The 18,796-nt window shown below is 37.4% G+C and overlaps 1 protein-coding gene across 1 annotated transcript in view; it reads left to right on the plus strand.

The window, feature by feature from the left end:
- Positions 1 to 262: 262 nt before the first annotated feature.
- RAB1A (RAB1A, member RAS oncogene family) overlaps positions 263 to 18,796 on the plus strand; it is a 30,860-nt gene continuing 12,326 nt past the window's right edge. Inside the window, exons 1-2 of the mRNA XM_082746705.1 lie at positions 263 to 673; positions 17,332 to 17,404. Coding sequence (XP_082602831.1) covers positions 651 to 673; positions 17,332 to 17,404 — 96 coding nt within the window. The 5' untranslated portion in view covers positions 263 to 650. The remainder of the gene's footprint in view (positions 674 to 17,331; positions 17,405 to 18,796) is intronic.

An 18,796-nucleotide genomic window follows, 5' to 3' on the forward strand; every position in this document is an offset into this window, starting at 1 on the left:
GAGTCCCCAGATCACCCCCCGCCCCATCCTCAGTTCGTGGCCGACACCGCCCTCTCTCCCCCACTCCCCCTCCTCCCCCTCTTGGGGCGCTGACTCGCCCGGCTGCCACGTCTCACTGATGACATCACCAGGGCCGCTCGGTCTTAGCCAATCCGCTAGGGGGAGTCCGAGCGAAGTCCTAGCCAGCGAGTCAGCGGGGCGGGGAGCAGGGAGGGGCAAGAGGGGGAGGTGAGAGAGTGGGGAATGGGGCGGGCGACAAGCTCTCAAATACGCATGCACCAGGAGCGCGGGGTTTCGCGGGAAGTTGAGTCCTGGCTGCCGCGCCGCACCGTAGGTCTTCAGCGCCCACTGGGTGTTCGAACTCTCTTTCCCGGCGTGCCGCGCGGTGAGGCCGCCCTCTGCGCTGTGTAAAGACCCCTTGGTTTAAGGCTTTCCTATTTCCTGGTTCGCCGGCGGCCATTTTGGGTGGAAGCGATAGCTGAGTGGCGGCGGCTGCTGATTGTGTTCTAAGGGGACGGAGTGGGGAAAGACGTTTGCTCTCCCGGAACAGCCTGTATCATTCCTCTCCCTCGATTACCCGTGGCGTGAAGAGTCAGGGCGGAGGCTGCAGCAGCAAGGGCGGCGGTGGCGGCGGCGGCAGCTGCAGTGACATGTCCAGCATGAATCCCGAATAGTGAGTGCAGGAGAGCACCGGTCGGCTGGGTCCGTGGGCCAGCTTGGAAAAGCTAAAGGGGGGAGAGGAGGGCTAAGGCAGGGGTGGGAGCCTCGGCTGCGGTAAGGTGAGGGTCGTAGGGCAGGAGATGCTGGCGGCCGGGAGCCGGGCCCCATTGTCTGACGGAGAAGGGGCGGCCGGGGGGAGGGGAGGGGTCGGACCGGAGGGGTGAGCCGCCCGGGCCTGGACGGGTCAGGTTGAAAGCCTTGAGTGCCGGACCGGTGCGGAGGAGCAGTCTTTCGAGGGTGTTGGGGCGTTTGGGAGTCGGTGGTGGGGCGGTGGGAAGGGGTAGCTTCACGCGGAGGCAGTGACTTTTGAAGGAAGACTTGTTTTTAAGGGGAGAGGCTAGGGTGGGAGAGCTCTCCTAGAGGGCACTGTCAGACCCTGCGCCCGCACTCTGCGGAGCTGTCAGAATCGTCAGGGTGGAAACCAGCTTTACTTGTAAATCTTGAGCTTGTTGGCTCTATTCTTTCACCCTGCCGGCCAGGTTGCATGTAATATGGATGCGTTTCAGAACTGCGTGGGATTGGGGGGAATGAGTAGATGGTGAGAAGAGATTTTAAATTTTTAGTGTTTTTTAAGTTATTTCCTGGAGCTCTTCAAGAACTCAGGGGGCCCATTGCCTTCCTGAAAACCTGGACATTTGTGAGAATTTTTTTTTAGAGGACACTGAAGTCATTTTGTCTTCTGTAGGTCGAGAAATAACAACTAAGACTTAGGAACATTTTTCTGATATTATCAGATTAAAGGACGACTGCTGTTAAGTTGGAAGAGAAACGAATGGGCTCTGTCATCTGTAGGTTTTGGGTTACCTGCTTGAATGCTCAAAGATAGGGAGTGAGGTTCCATGACGTGTCATGAAAAGTTAATGCATTTCTTTTTCTTGCTTACTCAAGAAGTCACCACAGCATATGTGACACACCTGACACCTTTCCTGGGAATTGGTGTTCACTTTCCTTGGGAAGACTTCGTGGGGGTCTCCTTAATGGCCCTTTAAAATCTCCTTCAGTTTAGTATATAAATTAATGAGTAATTGGAGATTTGATTAGTATGCTTCTTCAGTATCGGAAGGCTTTGGGGGGAAAGAGGGAATACTTATTTTTAAAGTAAAAATCGGTATTTTAAAAGCTGAGTATATTTGCTCCTTTGGTCAGTTACTGCTAAACATTTCCCCTAAAAGGTCCACCCATCAGTTTAGCTGACTGTCATGTGTGTGTCACATGGCTCTTGCAAAATGCATTCTAACTTCAAGTTTTGTAATACCGTGGTTTGATGCCGAAATGTCCCCCTTTGCACTGAACAGATGCCACTGTATTTCATTAAAATTTTATATACTTTAAGAAGTTGAGTGTTCTCATAGTGCCATATTTGCTATGCTGGCTGTTTTTAATTTATCAAGGACTCCGAGGACAGAGTTGGTTTTGCACGGTTAGGGAGATCAGGGAGGTCCCTAATTTGGTGGTTTTCCTGGCAGCAATAAAGTACATGGATTTGCAGACTTGTAAACCTCCTCTTTTCAGGGAGTTTCTTATATTTGCTACATATACTACTATGAATAGATCTTTAGGATTAGTTGAATAGAATCATGACAAATTAGCCTCTGAATTTGTTTCTCCTTTTGTAAAATAGGATAGTAGGAGTTGTTACTCCTATCAGGGTAGTTGTGAAATTCTAGTATAGGTAAAAGAAAACATAAGAGCACTCTAAGTGGTATACATCGTTATCATGTATGACATTCCTATAGTGCTAGGATTTAGGAATATGATCCTTACCCTCAAGGAGTTTAAAATGGGCTATAGAAAATAGATAGTTATATATGTCAGATACCAGTAGATCTAGTTTTTTTCCACATGTGCAGGATAGATAGGAGCAACAAGATTTCAGAGGAGGATGGAGGATTGTGGTTGGCTAGTTGGATTCAGGAAAAATGTATAGAAAAGAGACTTCTGAGGGAATTATTAGCAATAGGTTTAGAGAAGTCAGTAGGGAAATGAGGAGGATTTTTCAAGGGGGAGGAAGGAAGACTTGTTAATAAATGGCAGTGATAGCAGTTTTTAAGTAAAACCGTGCCAAACCATCGGTCAGATTAATGACCTTAACAGAACCAAACCCAGAAATCATTTTTATACTTGTTCTGCCATTGACTTAGCCAGTACCAGGCCTACTATATTTCTATTCTAGACTGTATCTATAAAATAGGAGTTTGGAAAAACCTTTGGAAGAGCATTACTGAAAATTATTTGGAGGAAAGGTGCTGGATATTTTATTGGAGAAGGTCACAAGGGCAACCAGCAGGCAGATTTTTAACAAGGTGACCTCAGCAGTTTTTTCATTCTGTCTTTAATGAAGTTTGTTAACCATCATAAAAGTAATTAGTGAAAAATTGGAAAATAGAAAAAAGAAGGAAAGAAATTCTTAGAGTTTTATCACCGAATACAGGTCTATTTACTTTAATACCTTGTTCTGAACTTTAAAATCTTAAATTTTTCTTAAATTGAAACTTTTAATGGGTGAGTGCCTTTCATGATTCTATGATGTGTCTTAATACCTACCATTTATAGCTATGTGTATGTTGGGTATATTATATATTATAATACATGTGTGTTACAGCACACGCTTATATGCTAATGTGAAGGGGGGATAGTATACTAGATAATGTTTAAAAGTCTAATCTGAATATTCCTTGGTTTGGGTTATCATCTACTAATTTATTCCTTTTAGAAACATTTAAAACTGCTTCATGGGTGCCACTGAATTTAGTAATGAAAATGGGTTCTTGACAAAAGAGGTTTGATTCTCTCAAAAAAAACAGGATTTTAGATTATTGGTTGACATAGGATTACTTGGAGGTAGCTTTTTTTTATTGAATTTACTTTATGATCTTTAAATTATAAGCTTGTTTTGGGAGTGAGGATGATAAATACATCAGTCAAAGGTTAAATTTTAAGCTGTCCCTTTGACTACTTTCTGTGTTATTTGGCTAATAGGGAGAAATGACAACCCTGGCTTATCTTTATAGTAGAAATTAAGGGTAATGACTGATTTGTTTGAATTTCAAGTACAAACAAAAAGAAAAAGCAACTGAAAGTGAGATCTGAATAGTGGAAAGATGGAAAAGATCAGAGCTTTCATTTTTCTGGAGATGTGAAGAATTTTGATTTTCTGAGCTAGGTGGTGAAGCAGGCAATGATTATTTCAGCATACTGGTTGAGAAATGCTTAACATTATTCTCATTCCAAAAGCATTTTTTCTTTTTTTTTTCTTTTTTTTTTTTTTAAGATTTTATTTATTTATTTGACAGAGAGAAATCACAAGTAGGCAGAGAGGCAGGCAGAGAGAGAGGAGGAAGCAGGCTCCCTGCTGAGCAGAGAGCCCGATGCGGGACTCGATCCCAGGACCCTGAGATCATGACCTGAGCCGAAGGCAGCGGCTTAACCACTGAGCCACCCAGGCACCCCCAAAAGCATTTTTTCTAATCCATTAGCTTTTAGTGGATTTTTTTTAGTGTCAAGGGAATCATTTTGGCTACTTCATCTATAAGGAATGTGTTAATAAAGTATGTTTACCTATCATGGATATTCCAGTTAACTGTAATAGGAAGGACTGTAGTAGTCTACTTGGATCAACTGTAGTTCTTTAATGCAGAAACATTTTATAGTAAATGCATTGTTTTTATTTTGTTTTTTAATATGGCTCTGGAGTGATGTTTAAGATTATGGCTCAAGATTTAGTCAGTCTTTTAAACTTTGCCCTTCTATCATAGTAGACTTCAGGAACATTTGACTTTTTTAACCCCCAGCAGTGTGCTTTAAATTAATTTGTTTTTAAGGTAAGGATTTGTAAAAGCAGCTTAATCAGTTTTGTTGTCTGTGTGTCAGTATAATTTCATTAATAAGTATGTCATAATTGGCTGTCATAGAATTTTTATTTAGAACTTTTTAAATTAGAAAAGCATAAATCAACTAAAAGTAAGTTGCCTTTTTGTTGGTTGTCTTGATGACGTTTTGGTGGTGTTGGTAGTGGTTTGAAAAAATCCAGAAAATTTTAAAGAAGAATAACCAGTATTCTCACCATAGGGTATATGATTTCTTAATGTCTGTAGAGAATCAGCAAGTATGATTCTTTAGGTAGTGTAAGTTTCTAGGCGCTCTACAGAATCTGCAAAATGAATCTTAAAGAGTTTTGTGTGAATAGACGATCTTACAAGATCATTTGAAGATGACGGAAATTTTGCATTTAAAAATTTCTTTTTCATAATTAAGTTCTAATGAGAGTTGACTTTTTTTTTTACATATTCCAAATAAAATTTTTAATGTTTAAAAAATAATAAAGATGGAAGAGCTTCAGAATCAGATGTTCTCTTGACAACTCTTTAATTGACTTTTGAAGAGAATTTTGCTTTATAAGTAATTTTATGTCTTAGTTCAGTCTTTTTAATTCTGGAAGCAATCAGTAATTTGTGGTCTAACATTTTGTTATATTCACATCCTTTTAGCAGTCCCTTGTGTACATGTGTTTTCTTGGCCACTTTTGACTATAAATTTAGGGTAGTTCTATTTGTAGTTGTAATAATTTCATTTTTAATTAAGAATAGATTCTTTTTGCTAATGTTATCTACTTTTGTCTCTAATATATGAAAATATTTAAAGTCTAATAAAATCCTTTTTAAAGTTTTTGAGTTTTGTTTTTGTGTTTTTTAAAGATTTTTATTTATTTATTTGACAGAGATCACAAGTAGGCCGAGAGACAGGCAGAGTGGAGGAAGCAGGCTTCCTGCTGAGCAGAGAGCCCGATGTGGGACTCCATCACGACCTGATCCGAAGGCAGAGGCTTTAACCCACTCAGCCACCCAGGTGGCCCGAGTTTTTTTTTGTTTGTTTTTTAAAGATTTTATTTATTTATTTGACAGACAGAAATCACAATCACAGAGGCAGGCAGAGAGAGAGAGAAGCAGGCTCCCCGCTGAGCAGAGAGCCCAATGCAGGGCTAGATCCCAGGATGCTGGGATCATGACCTGAGCGGAAGGCAGAGGCTTTAACCCACTGAGCCACCCAGGGGTCCTGAGATTTTTTTTTTAAGATTTGCGAAAAAATACTTTGTATCAAGGTGTAAATAAACAAAAAAATGGGTATAGGATGCCAGCACATGAGATATTTTAGATGTGTCACTTACAGTTTTTTTGTTTGTTTGTTTTGTTTTGTTTTTTAAACCACTCTGTCTGAACTCAATTTTGGAGTTTTAGTAATAGAGTTAGGCAAAAAGCCTTTTTTTTTTTTTTTTTTGTCTTTTTTAATCTTGCAGGGAGAAGGGAGTGGTCAGACTATTCCACTGTTTTCCTGTAGAAGGTGGAGCTGATACTGCTTCTTTGATGTCTCCAATAGAATTTAGGGAAGAACCCCTAGGTCTTGCTTTTCTTTGGAACTGCTCTGTGTTTCAGATTATAAAATGGTAATCGTGGGGTGATATTTGAAAAAAAAAAAATAATAGCCTTGAGGAGCAAGAGAACAAGTGTTGGTGTGTTGACTGACTTTAATAATTAAAGAAATTAAAGAAATGGGGTACAAAGGAAAAGTAGGAAATGAAGCTTTCCTTGGTAATTTTGTGACTGGTTGGCTCAGGTGGCCAGAACACTCAGCTTTATTAAATCCAAGGTTGTGATAGGTTCTGATTAAGTTTACTCTGTTCCCTGTTTGTGTTCCTAATTATGACAAGAAGTGTTGTATGTAAGTGCCTTTGTGCACATGTGGAAACATCATTTTTTAATAGTAGCTAGTATTTAACAAGTGCTTACTCTGTGTGCTAGCTGCTTGGCATAAGGTCTTTACACAGGGTATTTAATGCAGTCTGCCCTTCAAACTAGGGAGCTTTACAAATGAAGTTGAATGATGTAATTGAAGTTGTCCAAGAAGAGTGATGGATTCTGCTTGTCTGAATGTATTTCCTTTGAATAACAATAGTACTTAAACGGAATTATTATTTCCACTCTGCCTATAGATATTTTCCAACAACTTGATTGAGGGTGATTATTCTTTTTTAAAGTTTTTATTTTAATGCTAGTTTCTTAACAGTGTTATATTAGTTTCAGGTGTACAATATGGTAATTCAACACTTCCATACATCACCTGGTGCTCCTCACAACAAATTCACTCCTTAATCCCCATCACGTATCTCACCCATTTCCCACTCCCCCTCCCTTCTGGTAACCATCAGATTGTTTTCTATATTTAAGAACCCTTTCTTGATTTGTCTCTTCTTATTTTTTTTCCTTTGCTTGTTTGTTTTGTTTTTACATTCTATATATGAATGCAATCATACGGTATTTGTCTTTCTCTGATTGACTTACTTTGCTTAGCATTATACTTTAGCTCCATCCATGTTGTTGCAAATGGCAAGGTTTCATTCTTTTTTTATGGCTGAATAAAATTCCATTACATATAAATTCATGTTTTATATATCTTTTGCCCATTCATCAATCGATGATCACTTGGGCTGCTTCCTTATCTTGGCTATTACAAATACTGCTATAAACATAGGGGTGCATGTATCCCTTTGAATTAGTGTTCTTGTATTCTTTGGATATATAGGGCAGTTAATCTTTTTTTTTTTTTAAGATTTTATTTATTTGACAGACAGAGATCACAAGTAGGCAGAGAGGCAGGTAGAGAGAGAGAGAGGAGGAAGCAGGCTGCCTGCAGAGCAGAGAGCCCAATGTGGGGCTCGATCCCAGGACCCTGGGATCATGACCTGAGCCGAAGGCTGAGGCTTTAACCCACTGAGCCACCCAGGCGCCCCTAGGGCAGTTATTCTTAACCCATTTAAGGTTATGTATTCCTAGGAGCATTTGATTAACTCTGTGAACCTGTTTCTTTATGCATACATGCTCATGCATTTTGCATAAAAGTGCAAACCTGAAAATGATTTAAAATCTGGTATTCTAAACTAATTAGTTTTAAAATGTGAGATGTGTTTGGGCACGCTTTATTTTGATGACCTGTTCTGTTCTTTTTCTTTTTTTAAAATGCTGCCTTTCTGTTTCTCATTAAGTTTTTAATACATGAATCTTGTTTTCCAAGTTTTCCAAGAGCCTTGAAACAGGCATACTAACTTCACAGACCATTAGTGTTCTCATGAAGAGCAATAGGTCATCTCTTTAGTATCTCTACTACCTCAGAATGCATATGGATATAGTTAGAATAAATGCCTAACCAAGTTTAATATAGTCTTAAGCTTTTGATGGAACTTATAAAAATAGTTGAATAGCTAGGTTTACAAAAGGACATTTGAAGCAGCTTTGTGAAATACATGCTGTGGGTAGTTATTTAGTGCTCTATTTGTAGATTGGTAGCACCTGTCTTCATGAGGCGCAGTTGGTTCATCACTTATTAAAAGCTAATGAATTCTGAACTCTAAAATTTACCATGCTTTTTGAGCTGAGCTAACTTATTCTCTACTAATGCCAATGTTCTAAATTAATTTAAACAGTAAATCACACTTTTCTTTATATTTGGTTAGGTCCTGTGTGCCAGTTCATAAATGGTTTGATTTCATTCTGATAGGTTTTGATATTTATGATTTAACTTACATTTTTATCATCTAAGTATATAAAATAAATCATTGAAGGAAAGTGGTGTGATAAAAAACTCATTTGGAGTTATAAACCCTAGGTTTAAGTTCAGCCTGCCACTTACCTCTGCAAGTTATTTGTGATTTTTGAGCCTGTTTCTTTATCCAAAACGTGTGATTAGTGCCACTTCAGTTCTGAGTCTCCAAAGTAAACTGTACAGTACTATGCAGATGTTATTTGACATGTATAATCTAATAAAGGATGTTAGAATAAATGTAAATGGCAAGTGGTTTCAGTTTTATAGCTTTTCTCACACATGATTAATTATCACACAATTGTGTCTGTTTTTGTCTAACAGTTTTTCAGTACAGATTTTTTAAAAATCTTCAGTAAATGTGTACATATATGTGTGTATACACACGCACACACAGGCACACACACTCAGAGTTAATTTAATCTTAGAAGAAAGCTTGATAAAGAAAACAGCCAGCTTTTTCTCTGTCACCAGTAAAGATTATGCTAAGGGTTGGGGGGTTTTTGTTGTGTTTTTTTTATTATGAAACATGGACTCTGCTCCCAGGTCCTTACCAATTAGTTAAGAACATGACTCATGCTCAGACAAGTATAATCAGTATCATAGCATTAGCACAGACTAAATCTTTTTTTTTTTTTTTTTTTTTTTTTTTTAGATTTTTTTATGTATTTATTTGACAGAGAGAAATCACAAGTAGATGGAGAGGCAGGCAGAGAGGGGGGGGGGAAGCAGGCTCCCCGCCAAGCAGAGAGCCCGATGCGGGACTCGATCCCAGGACCCTGAGATCACGACCTGAGCCAAAGGCAGTGGCCCAACCCACTGAGCCACTCAGGCGCCCCAGCACAGACTAAATCTTGTGATACTTTCAAAGAATATAGTGGCAAAATAGTGCAAAAGATTTAGAGAAAAGGCCTGTGATTGATTTCTATTATTAACAGAAGGTTTGATTTAGCTGGAGGGTAACAGAGCACTGTTGAGCAGCGGGATTTTCCAGAACCCTTGGTGCTAGTAGTGGGATGTGGTCAACAATTAAGAATTTGAGTTGTTACCACCAGCCATAAATTTTATGTATGTAAATTCTTTCTCTCAGTCCCATGAAGAAATAGTGTCCTAGTTTTAGAGATGGGGAAACAGAGGCAGAGAAGAGTTAAATGGCTTGCCTAAGGGCTTTCAGAGTAAATAGCAGAATTGGAATTTTAACTCAAGGGCCTGTGATTTTACAGTCATAGTATGTTTTTTCTGATTTAGTGTGTGTGCTTAACTCCAGGAATTTAAAATTTGAGCCAGTTAATTAAGTGACTAACATTTCTGTGGTCAGTTTGTTTTAAAATTCATGATTAGAGAGGTCTTTTTAGAAATGTTAAGGGTTTGTGAAGTACATGTTATAAGGTACATGTTATGGTCTTTGATTTTCTTCACATCTTGTGCTGGGTTGATATTTAAAGCTTCTTTGGGCTTGAAGTTAATTATTGCTTCCATTCTCAGTTTTTCTACCCTCCTGCCTGTTCTTGAATATTGACACTTGGGGCCTAAGAAGTCATGGACATTTTTCTGTGAGTAAAAGCAGGTGAAGCAGAGAACTGTCTTTCTTTTGCTGGAGAGGGCACAATTGCTGCAGACCCTGTTACTCTTTTTTTTTTTTTTTTTTTAAAGATTTTATTTATTTATTTGACAAAGAGAAATCACAAGTAGATGGAGAGGCAGGCAGAGAGAGAGAGAGAGGGAAGCAGGCTCCCTGCTGAGCAGAGAGCCCGATGCGGGACTCGATCCCGGGACCCTGAGACCATGACCCGAGCCGAAGGCAGCGGCTTAACCCACTGAGCCACCCAGGCGCCCCGACCCTGTTACTCTTTTATGTGTTACTAGGCTTTGGGAGTTGTGACTGGTGTGATCATAGTACTTAACCACTGTTAGTTGCGTAATTTTTAAACTTTCGCTTTAGATTTCAGTAGTGAACTCATGATATTTTGTCAGCTATTTGAACAGAAGCTTGGATAAATAGCTTCAAAGTTTTTGTCAAAACACTTGACGGTTTTCATCAAGTTACCTTGCAGTTTGGAGAAGGGAATAATAATAATAGTAATAGCCACTTACTGTGCTCCTGTATTGTGACAGATACTGTGCTACAGGTTTTAGAGGCATTATTCCTAAATATTTCTAATGCCTAATTCTTATTACTTCTATTCCTGACAAGAAGCTTAACTGGATGATAGAGGGTACTAATGGAATTTCTTACAGATGAGGAAATTGAGGCTCATGGTAGGGAATGAGTACCTTGCCTCAAGATCTGACAGCTAGTATGTGATGGAGTCTGGATTCAAATACAGGTCTTTCCAGCTCTAAAACCCACGCAAGCTTTGAGAGGTAGAAGAGGTGGAGGATAACACACCTCCTCCCTGGCATAGTTTTCAGCAAATATTTGTTATATAGGTTGTGAGACCATCTATCTACTTTTTTGTCCACTTGAATGACTTGGGACTTCTTTAGCACTACCAAACTTTTCTTCACTTTCTGAATTCCTGCTTCAAATTTTTAGAACACTGTTCTAAACAGAGCTAAAGTGGAACCTGGAAAAAGTGATTGTCTCTAAATATCAAAAATGTGTAACCTTTAGGAGTAGGTTATGGGGACAGTTTTTAAAGAATTGCTTGGCTATTTCCTTAAATTTGGAGGAATGGCTCTTGTACTCTCAGATTCTTGATAATTGATTATTTTGACTGTTTATTTTGACTAATAGACTGCTTTTGTCCATAGCTGGAGGTTTATTTTACTTAGTGTAACCCTCAAAGTAATTAATATGTGCTTTATAAAATTCAAACAATGTAGAAACATGTGAAGGAATGAAAAGTTCTTACCTCTTTTCTCCAGCCTAATGGTCAGTTTTGAATTCTTTTCTGTGGAGCATACTTAAAATGAGTGAGGAAGAAAAGTGGATGTTAGTCACAATTAACTGCAGCCCAAAATTTTAATTAATCATTCTATACCCCAAAGTCTAATAGTGTATAGTTTAATAGTGAATTAAAATTTGGCCACTGTGTCATGATATCATAGTCATAATTTTGTTTTAGTTTTTATTTATTTGTTGACAGAATATCAGCGAGAAGGGGAACACAAGCAGGGGGAGTGGAAGAGGGAGAACTGCGGGAAGCTTAATGTGGGGCTGGATCCCAGGACTCTGGGACCATGACCTGAGCTGAAGTCTGACGCTTAACCATTGAGCCACACAGGCGCCCTGTTTTAAATTTTATATGTGAGCTTAGTTTTAGGCTATTCTCAAGTATGATATTTATAAGAAGGTAAAAATAACATTCCCATCATGCAAGTGAATTTGCAGATAAAAAACAAATTTACTTTCCACTGAACTTTTGAAAATAGTAGGCCTTTTCTAAGGTATATTTATAATATAGGTGATGTTATGAATTTTGTATTTTGGGGGTACTGCGTGGATAAAAACAACTTTGTTATAGTCCTCCACTGTTTTACTTTTGTCTTTTCTTCCTTCCAAAGGTTGGGGTGATGAAAGTTTGTTAGTGTCAGTCAACTTTCCTTTATAAAATATTCACTGACATGTGAACTGTATCTGATAAATTTTATTTCATAAAAGAAGAAAAAAATGTTTTTCATTTAACCCAAAAAGTTGATATCTTATACTTGTGACTGTATTGGGTATGTGCCAGTCCTATCGGCTTATAACCTCAATCCTACTCTCTACCTACTTAGAAATCATTTCTGTTACGACAGTTATACACTGAACAAATTTGCAAAGGTGTGAAGTCTTTGAAAAACCCTCTAATTTACACTTTTTCCTCCTCAACATTTTTTTTGTTAGAAGAGTAATAAGAGCTTACTGCAGACTTTGAAAAAAGTATAAATAAAATATCAATTGTAATCCTAACATTTAGAAGTATCCATTCCCCCCATATTTTTATGTATGTGAAAATTTAAAAAAATAAACATGTGAAATGAGTTATACTAAATAAAATGTAATTGTTTCACATCAGAGTTTCACATAAACAGTCTTTTTAGAGATTTTAGAATTTCCAGTAGCATTTTATTTTACGTTATTTTTTTTAAGATTTTATTTATTTATTTGCCAGAGAGAGAGAGAGCACAAGTAAGCAGAGCAGCAGGCAGAGGGAGAAAGAGATGCAGGCTCTCCACTGAGCAGGGAGCCCGATGCGGGCATCAGTCCCAGGACCCTGGTATGGTGACCTGAGCTGAAGGCAGCCGCTTAACCAACTGAACCACCCAGGTGCCCCACCAGTAGCATTTTAGATTCAGACATAAGCAGATTAATGCCTTACTACATATTTTATGTATGCAGTTTGGTAACTTCATGAGAAGGAAACCATTTTACCTAAGTACAGTTTTGAACCAAAGTTTTATTTTAGTTACTTTTTAAAAGTACAATGCTTAATACTCTCACAGTAGCATTAGTATAATGCATCATACTCTCTCAGTAGCGTCTTTTTTAAAGGTACAGAAAATTTTCTGTTAGTGCTTGCATGCAAAAATGATAGTATCAAGATTATGTCCAAATCTTAAATAATGGAAATAAAGAATCTCCAATATTACTAAAATAGACCATGGATTGAATTACAGGAGAAACTGATAGCAAAAAATTTTTCACTTGGTTTATTTTTGCCCCACAATCCAGTTGTTAAAGGCTGTTAATTTCCCCAAATCTACCCCTTTCTGTCTAGCCTTAATCTATGTTAGTCTTACCGTAACTTTCTTAGCTTTCTCACTAATCGTTTCCTCTTTAAATTAAAAGTATTATCTGCTTGTGTTGTTCCAGGTTCAAGCAGCTTATAAGAGTTTTCCCTGAAAAAAATTCTTGTTCCTCAAAAGCAGCTGTTAAGATTTTATTTTATCGATTATAGCAGATACATGATTTGTTGATTTAACTTGAGAAAACACAAAATATATGTCTCTTTAAAAAATATCAGGAGCTAACTTTTCAAAGAGCTTTTTGTTTTGTACCCATTTAACTAATGTCCTCATACATTGTTTTTTTTAAAACCTTTTTATTTTGAAATAAATTTAGATTTATAGAAGAGCTGTAAAAATAGTACAGAGAATTCCTGTATACCTTTCACCTAGCTTCCTCTAATATTAACATCTTTCATACCAAGGTACATTTATCAAAATTAAGAAATTAACATTGGTACATTATTAACTAAACTATAGACTTTTATTACAGTTTCTTCAGTTTTTTTTTAATGTCCATTTTCTTTTGCAGAATCTAGTCCAGGATGCCATATTGTATTTAGTTGTCCTATGTATTAGCGTCCATCAGTCTGTGAGTTTCTCAGTCTGTTTTTCATGGTCTTGACACTTCTGAAGAGTACTTTTAGGTATTTTGTAGAATGTCCTTCAATTTGGATTTGTCTGATGTTTTCTCATAATTGAACTGGGGTTATGGACTTTGGGAAAGATATTGTAGAGGTGAAGCACTCTACTCACTACATCATATCAGAGCATACATGATATCAGGATGACTTACTCTTGGTGATACTCACCTTAATCACTTAGTTAAGGTGGTGTCTGTCAGGTTTCTGCATTGTAAAGTTACTGTATTTCCCTTTCCGTATGCTTAGAAAGCAGTCATTAAGTGCCCACACTCAACAAAATGGAATTAAGTCCAGTTCAAAGAATTGGTGGATATACATTAAAGCCACCACTGCAGTAAGTATTTGGGGGGACATACTTTGAGGCCATGTAAATATCCTGATTTTCCTTAAAGTTTCATTCACAACTTTTAGCATTCACCAGTGGATTTTGCCTTCAGTGGTTCTTACTATGGTGATTTATTGATACACGTTTCTACTTCTCTGATTCCTTCTATACATGTTATGTCTCTTCTCCCATTTATTTATTTAATAATTGATAGCAGTATGAATTCATGGATGTTTATTTTGTTCTTTGGCTTATAACCCAGTACATGGTTGTTTATTTTGTGGCTCTAGTTATTCTGCCTTGACCAGTGATAGAACTTTCATGTTGGCTTCTGTGTCCTTTTGACATGCCATGTCCCCATCTATTTTTTTCACCTAGTTTTATCCGAAATGTTAATCAGTGATAGCTGTAGATCTTCCTTAGTTGTATTTCACAATGAAAGAGAAAGATTAAAAATGCAAAATTAAAATGCTCTCTGATCTGTTAGCATGTGCTTTGTAAAAGGCACAATGCTTGGTTTTGGATACACAGAATAAGTCAGTTTATCTTCACACTCATAGACAGATATGTCAGACATGAGACTGGGGAAAAGTGGATTCCAGAATACTGAGGGGGAGAAAATACTCACTGTCATAGTAAATTAGACATGAAAAAGACTAGAGGAGGTGGCACCTGGGTGGCTCAGTGGGTTAAGCCTCTGCCTTTGACTCAGGTCATGATCTCAGGGTCCCAGGATTGAGCCCCATATTGGGCTCTCTGCTCAGCGGGGAGCCTGCTTCCTCCTCTCTCTCTCTGCCTGCTTCGCTGCCTACTTGCGATTTCTCTGTCAAATAAATAAATAAAATCTTAAAAAAAAAAAAAAGATTCAAAGTTCTCATTTGAGAACAGTGAGTAGGATTTACTAGAAAATCTAGAAGAGTGTTACTAAAATTGTGACTATAGATTTCTAAACTGGAATAATCCAGTTTTCATTTAGGTCAAATTATATTGTAGACTAATCCAAGATCTTGGGGAATAGAGGAAGAATACATTCAGAGTCTCACCATTTGCTAAATTATTCTTGACTCTATACCAGAATTCTCACCTTATGCTCTCTGTTTTTAGATTGGCGTATTTTTTTCAATATTTTTACTGTGTTATTTTATAAATTATTGTTAGAGAATATTAGCAGTCTCAAATTTCTGAATTGTCTTGAACATTCAGAATATTAATAATTTAGAAATAAGGTACTACAGTAGTTAGGTAATTGTATTTTATTACCATTTTTTTGGTGGTGGGTAATTTTAAATGTCCCAGTACAAGTTACATGCTGTTGATCACAGTCTCCAGGTATGTTTATTCAACAAGAGGAAGAAGTCTGTGAGATTGATTTTGTTTCCCATTCTCCTTCATGTCTCTTATGTTAGTAAAGCTGATTGTTTGGGAGAGAACAAAGTAGTCTTTAGCAATAATTATTTCATTGCAAAGAAGAGGGAGCAACTGTTCATATTATTTATAATAGCCGTGAACCTTAAATTATCAGAAATTTACAAATTAAATATTTCATAATAACATTACTAAAGTTAAAAAGAAGTGATAATTGAAAAAGTTGATTTTTAGAAAATTGACTATTAATTTCATTTAACCATAATGTAATTTGAAACACACTTACTAGGAAGCATTCCTGTTTTTGTTTCTCAGCCGTATGGTTACTCTGAAAAAAGAAGTTGATCTTTAAGGTAATGAATGACACCTCAGGCACATTTGTGGCCCAGTGCTGTCCTTTATTGTAATGGGTTACAGTATGGCCAGTTCAGGGAGTGTTTTCTGGATGTCTGGCACAGTGCTCTGGGAGATTGGTTAATTCAGGGCATTAGTTGTTTCTAAATTTCTGTTTAAAATGAAGTAACTCTAGTAGTATTAATGGTGAGATTAGTCTTGCTAATGTGAAATGTTATTTGTTAACATGTACCGTGTACTCATTGCCAGTGTTCAGTGTTCATCATTCTTAAGAATTTATTTAGTCTAAGGAGGGTGTGAATAGTACTAAAGTCAGCAGCTTTATTGGCTAATAAAAGTTGTTTGGTATTAGGTATTTATTAAGGGTAAATTTTATAATTATTATCCGCTTTCCCTCCTTTTTTCTTTAGGATCTCAAACTGGAAAGGATGTTAGTTATTTAGTTCATCCTGTGCTTCACTCCCCTTCCTAATGACTTGTTTAAAAGCGTCTTACTTCCTTCTGTGACTTACTTTGTTGCTGACAAGGGCACTTTGGATTTTTTTTAATTTTTTTTTCCAGATATAATTAGGAACAATAAGTATATTAAAATAACTTGGTAACCCTAAAAATTTAAGTAATATGTATCTCTGTGTAAACTTAGGTAGCAGTTGATGAATATCCACAGAGATAGTCACTGCTGAAAGTTTTATATCTTGCTTACATTTAAATAATGATAATTGTCATCTAAATTTAAATTGTGAGTGATATTTAGGTTTTATCGGAAGTTAAAGTACTTTTTCTTTCTTTTAATGATAAGGGACAAAACTGAAAATCATGAATAGGTTTCCTTTAAAAATGTGTAAATTCTGGGGCTTTGGGTCCTTTTGAAATTACTTTAAAGAATACATAGCAGTGGTCCAAGTTGAAAAGGATCTCTGAGGGACTCCTTGGGAGGCTGTGGGCAGTAAGTTGTCTTCAGGTCCAGGAAGCAGTCCTTCTCCTGGAAGGAATCCCTGGGGCTGGTTTTTGAGTTAGGCCTGGCAAGTTAATGTACATAAATAGAGCCTAGTTTTCAGAAGAAAGCTTTAATACAAACTTAGAAAGTTGGTAAAGTTGTATGTTGATGTAAACAGCATTTGATTTTACCACATCTCAAGTCTAAAATATTTTTAATACAGGTTTTCAGAAGTTAAATGATCCTTTTTTTCTTCTTTTTTTTTTTTTTAATGGGGAAAATTCCAGGTACATGTTAGGAAAGGATCATTAAAAGCCCCTACATTGGAGGATTACCATGAAATAATGATCTGGCCTTGGAATTTGAGAGATTTATGTTTCATTGACAAGAACAATGGAAAGTTAACTCCCTAAGTCTCTTGGGCTCTCCAGGCATATGCATTACTTATATTTTCTCTCATTCTTTCCTTGGAAGTAGAAGTTCATTGATCTCAAGAGATCATGGGTGGCATTGCTTATCTTACTTTTGCAAAAAATTCTGTCATGTTCCGTGATTCATGAAAAGGGCTTCTGAAGCCATTCATGGGCCTTTTAGAGGTCCTCAAGTAATCTGTTACTGGCCATATTTTGTAGAACTTACAGTGCAGTATGCTTTTTATTAATGTGATCTTCTTTTTCTTTTTGCAGTGATTATTTATTCAAGTTACTTCTGATTGGCGACTCTGGGGTTGGAAAGTCTTGCCTCCTTCTTAGGTTTGCAGTAAGTTGAAATTGAAATGCCTTTAAAGAAATTAATGCTGTGTGTGTTTTCTAGGTAGAGGATCAAACCATTTTATTCAGAATTAAATAGTTCTTCCAGAATTTATGTATTTAAAAGCCTCCAAGTGTACATTCCCAATAATATCTTGGACTCTGAAGTAGAAGAAATGCTGTTGCTTTTAAAAAGTTCAAAACATGATTATAAAGTTACAATGTCTGATACTCTTGGTAGAGTTCAGTTAGTTGCCCTGTATTTAAGTGACTGGATGAAGAATGAACCGTCAAGTAAAATTTTAGAATAGAAGAAAAAGCAGGGCGTGGTACAGACTTTTTTTTTTTTCCTGACAGTGGCGTAGTGTTTTATATGCTACACTTTACAAACAGGTGTATAACTTTAAACCTACTGAATAGACTCCACAGCTGCCTTCAAAGCTGCCTTCAAATTTAGCCTGTTTTCCTTCTCACTGTCTAGGTCTTTGGTTCTCAGAGTATGGACCCTGGGGGATAATCAAGACTTTCTCAGAGGGTCTGAGAGATTAAAGCTTTTATCTTAATAATACTAAACCATTAGCATTTACTAAGTACTTACTTAGTACTAAGACAAAGACGTTTGCCTCTGTCACTGTTGATATCTGCTCTGATGCTGCAGATGCAGTGGTGGGTAAAACTGCTAGTGTCTCAGCACCACGGTAAGGCAGTGCTAAGTGCTGAACTGTAACGCGTAGGCACTGTACTTCCCTGTATTTATTCATGGGGCGGGCGGGTGTTTTCACCTCAGAGTTACTGATGAGAACAGTAAGAACGATTAATTTTTAAACATCTTGATCCTTGAGTGTTCTTTTTAACATGTTCTGTGTGAAAAAAATGAGGAGTGCATATAAAGCACTTGTACTGCACACTGAAGTATGTTGATTGCCTTGAGGAAAGTAAAAGCACTTACATAGTTGAGTGAGCCGAACTAGCTGCTTTTTCCATTTTTTAAATTTGTTCCTTTTTTGTTTTATTTGAAAGAACAACTGACAAACTGTAGTTATGTAGAATTTGGTGGCATTGGGCAGATATTTTCTCAAATGAACTGAGACTCATTTCAAGAAAAAAATCTGATAGCATTTGCTGCCTGTAATAAAATTGAAGCTTTCAAGGGAAGATTACAAGTTTTCTAAACTTAAAATTCACCCCTGTGAGCTTGATAGCATGTCAGATACTTACTGTGACTTTTCTGATGAGTGACCATATTAATGAATATCATTAAAAATATACATAATTCTGGGGTGCCTGGGTGGCTCAGTGGGTTAAACCTCTGCCTTTGGCTCAGGTCATGATCTCACGGTCCTGGGATCAAGCCCCCCATTGGGGGGGGTGTCTGCTCAGCAGGGGGCCTCCCCACCACCCC

The sequence above is a fragment of the Mustela nivalis genome, assembly GCF_964662115.1.
Source record: "Mustela nivalis genome assembly, chromosome: 8".
Taxonomy (NCBI): Eukaryota; Metazoa; Chordata; class Mammalia; order Carnivora; family Mustelidae; genus Mustela; species Mustela nivalis.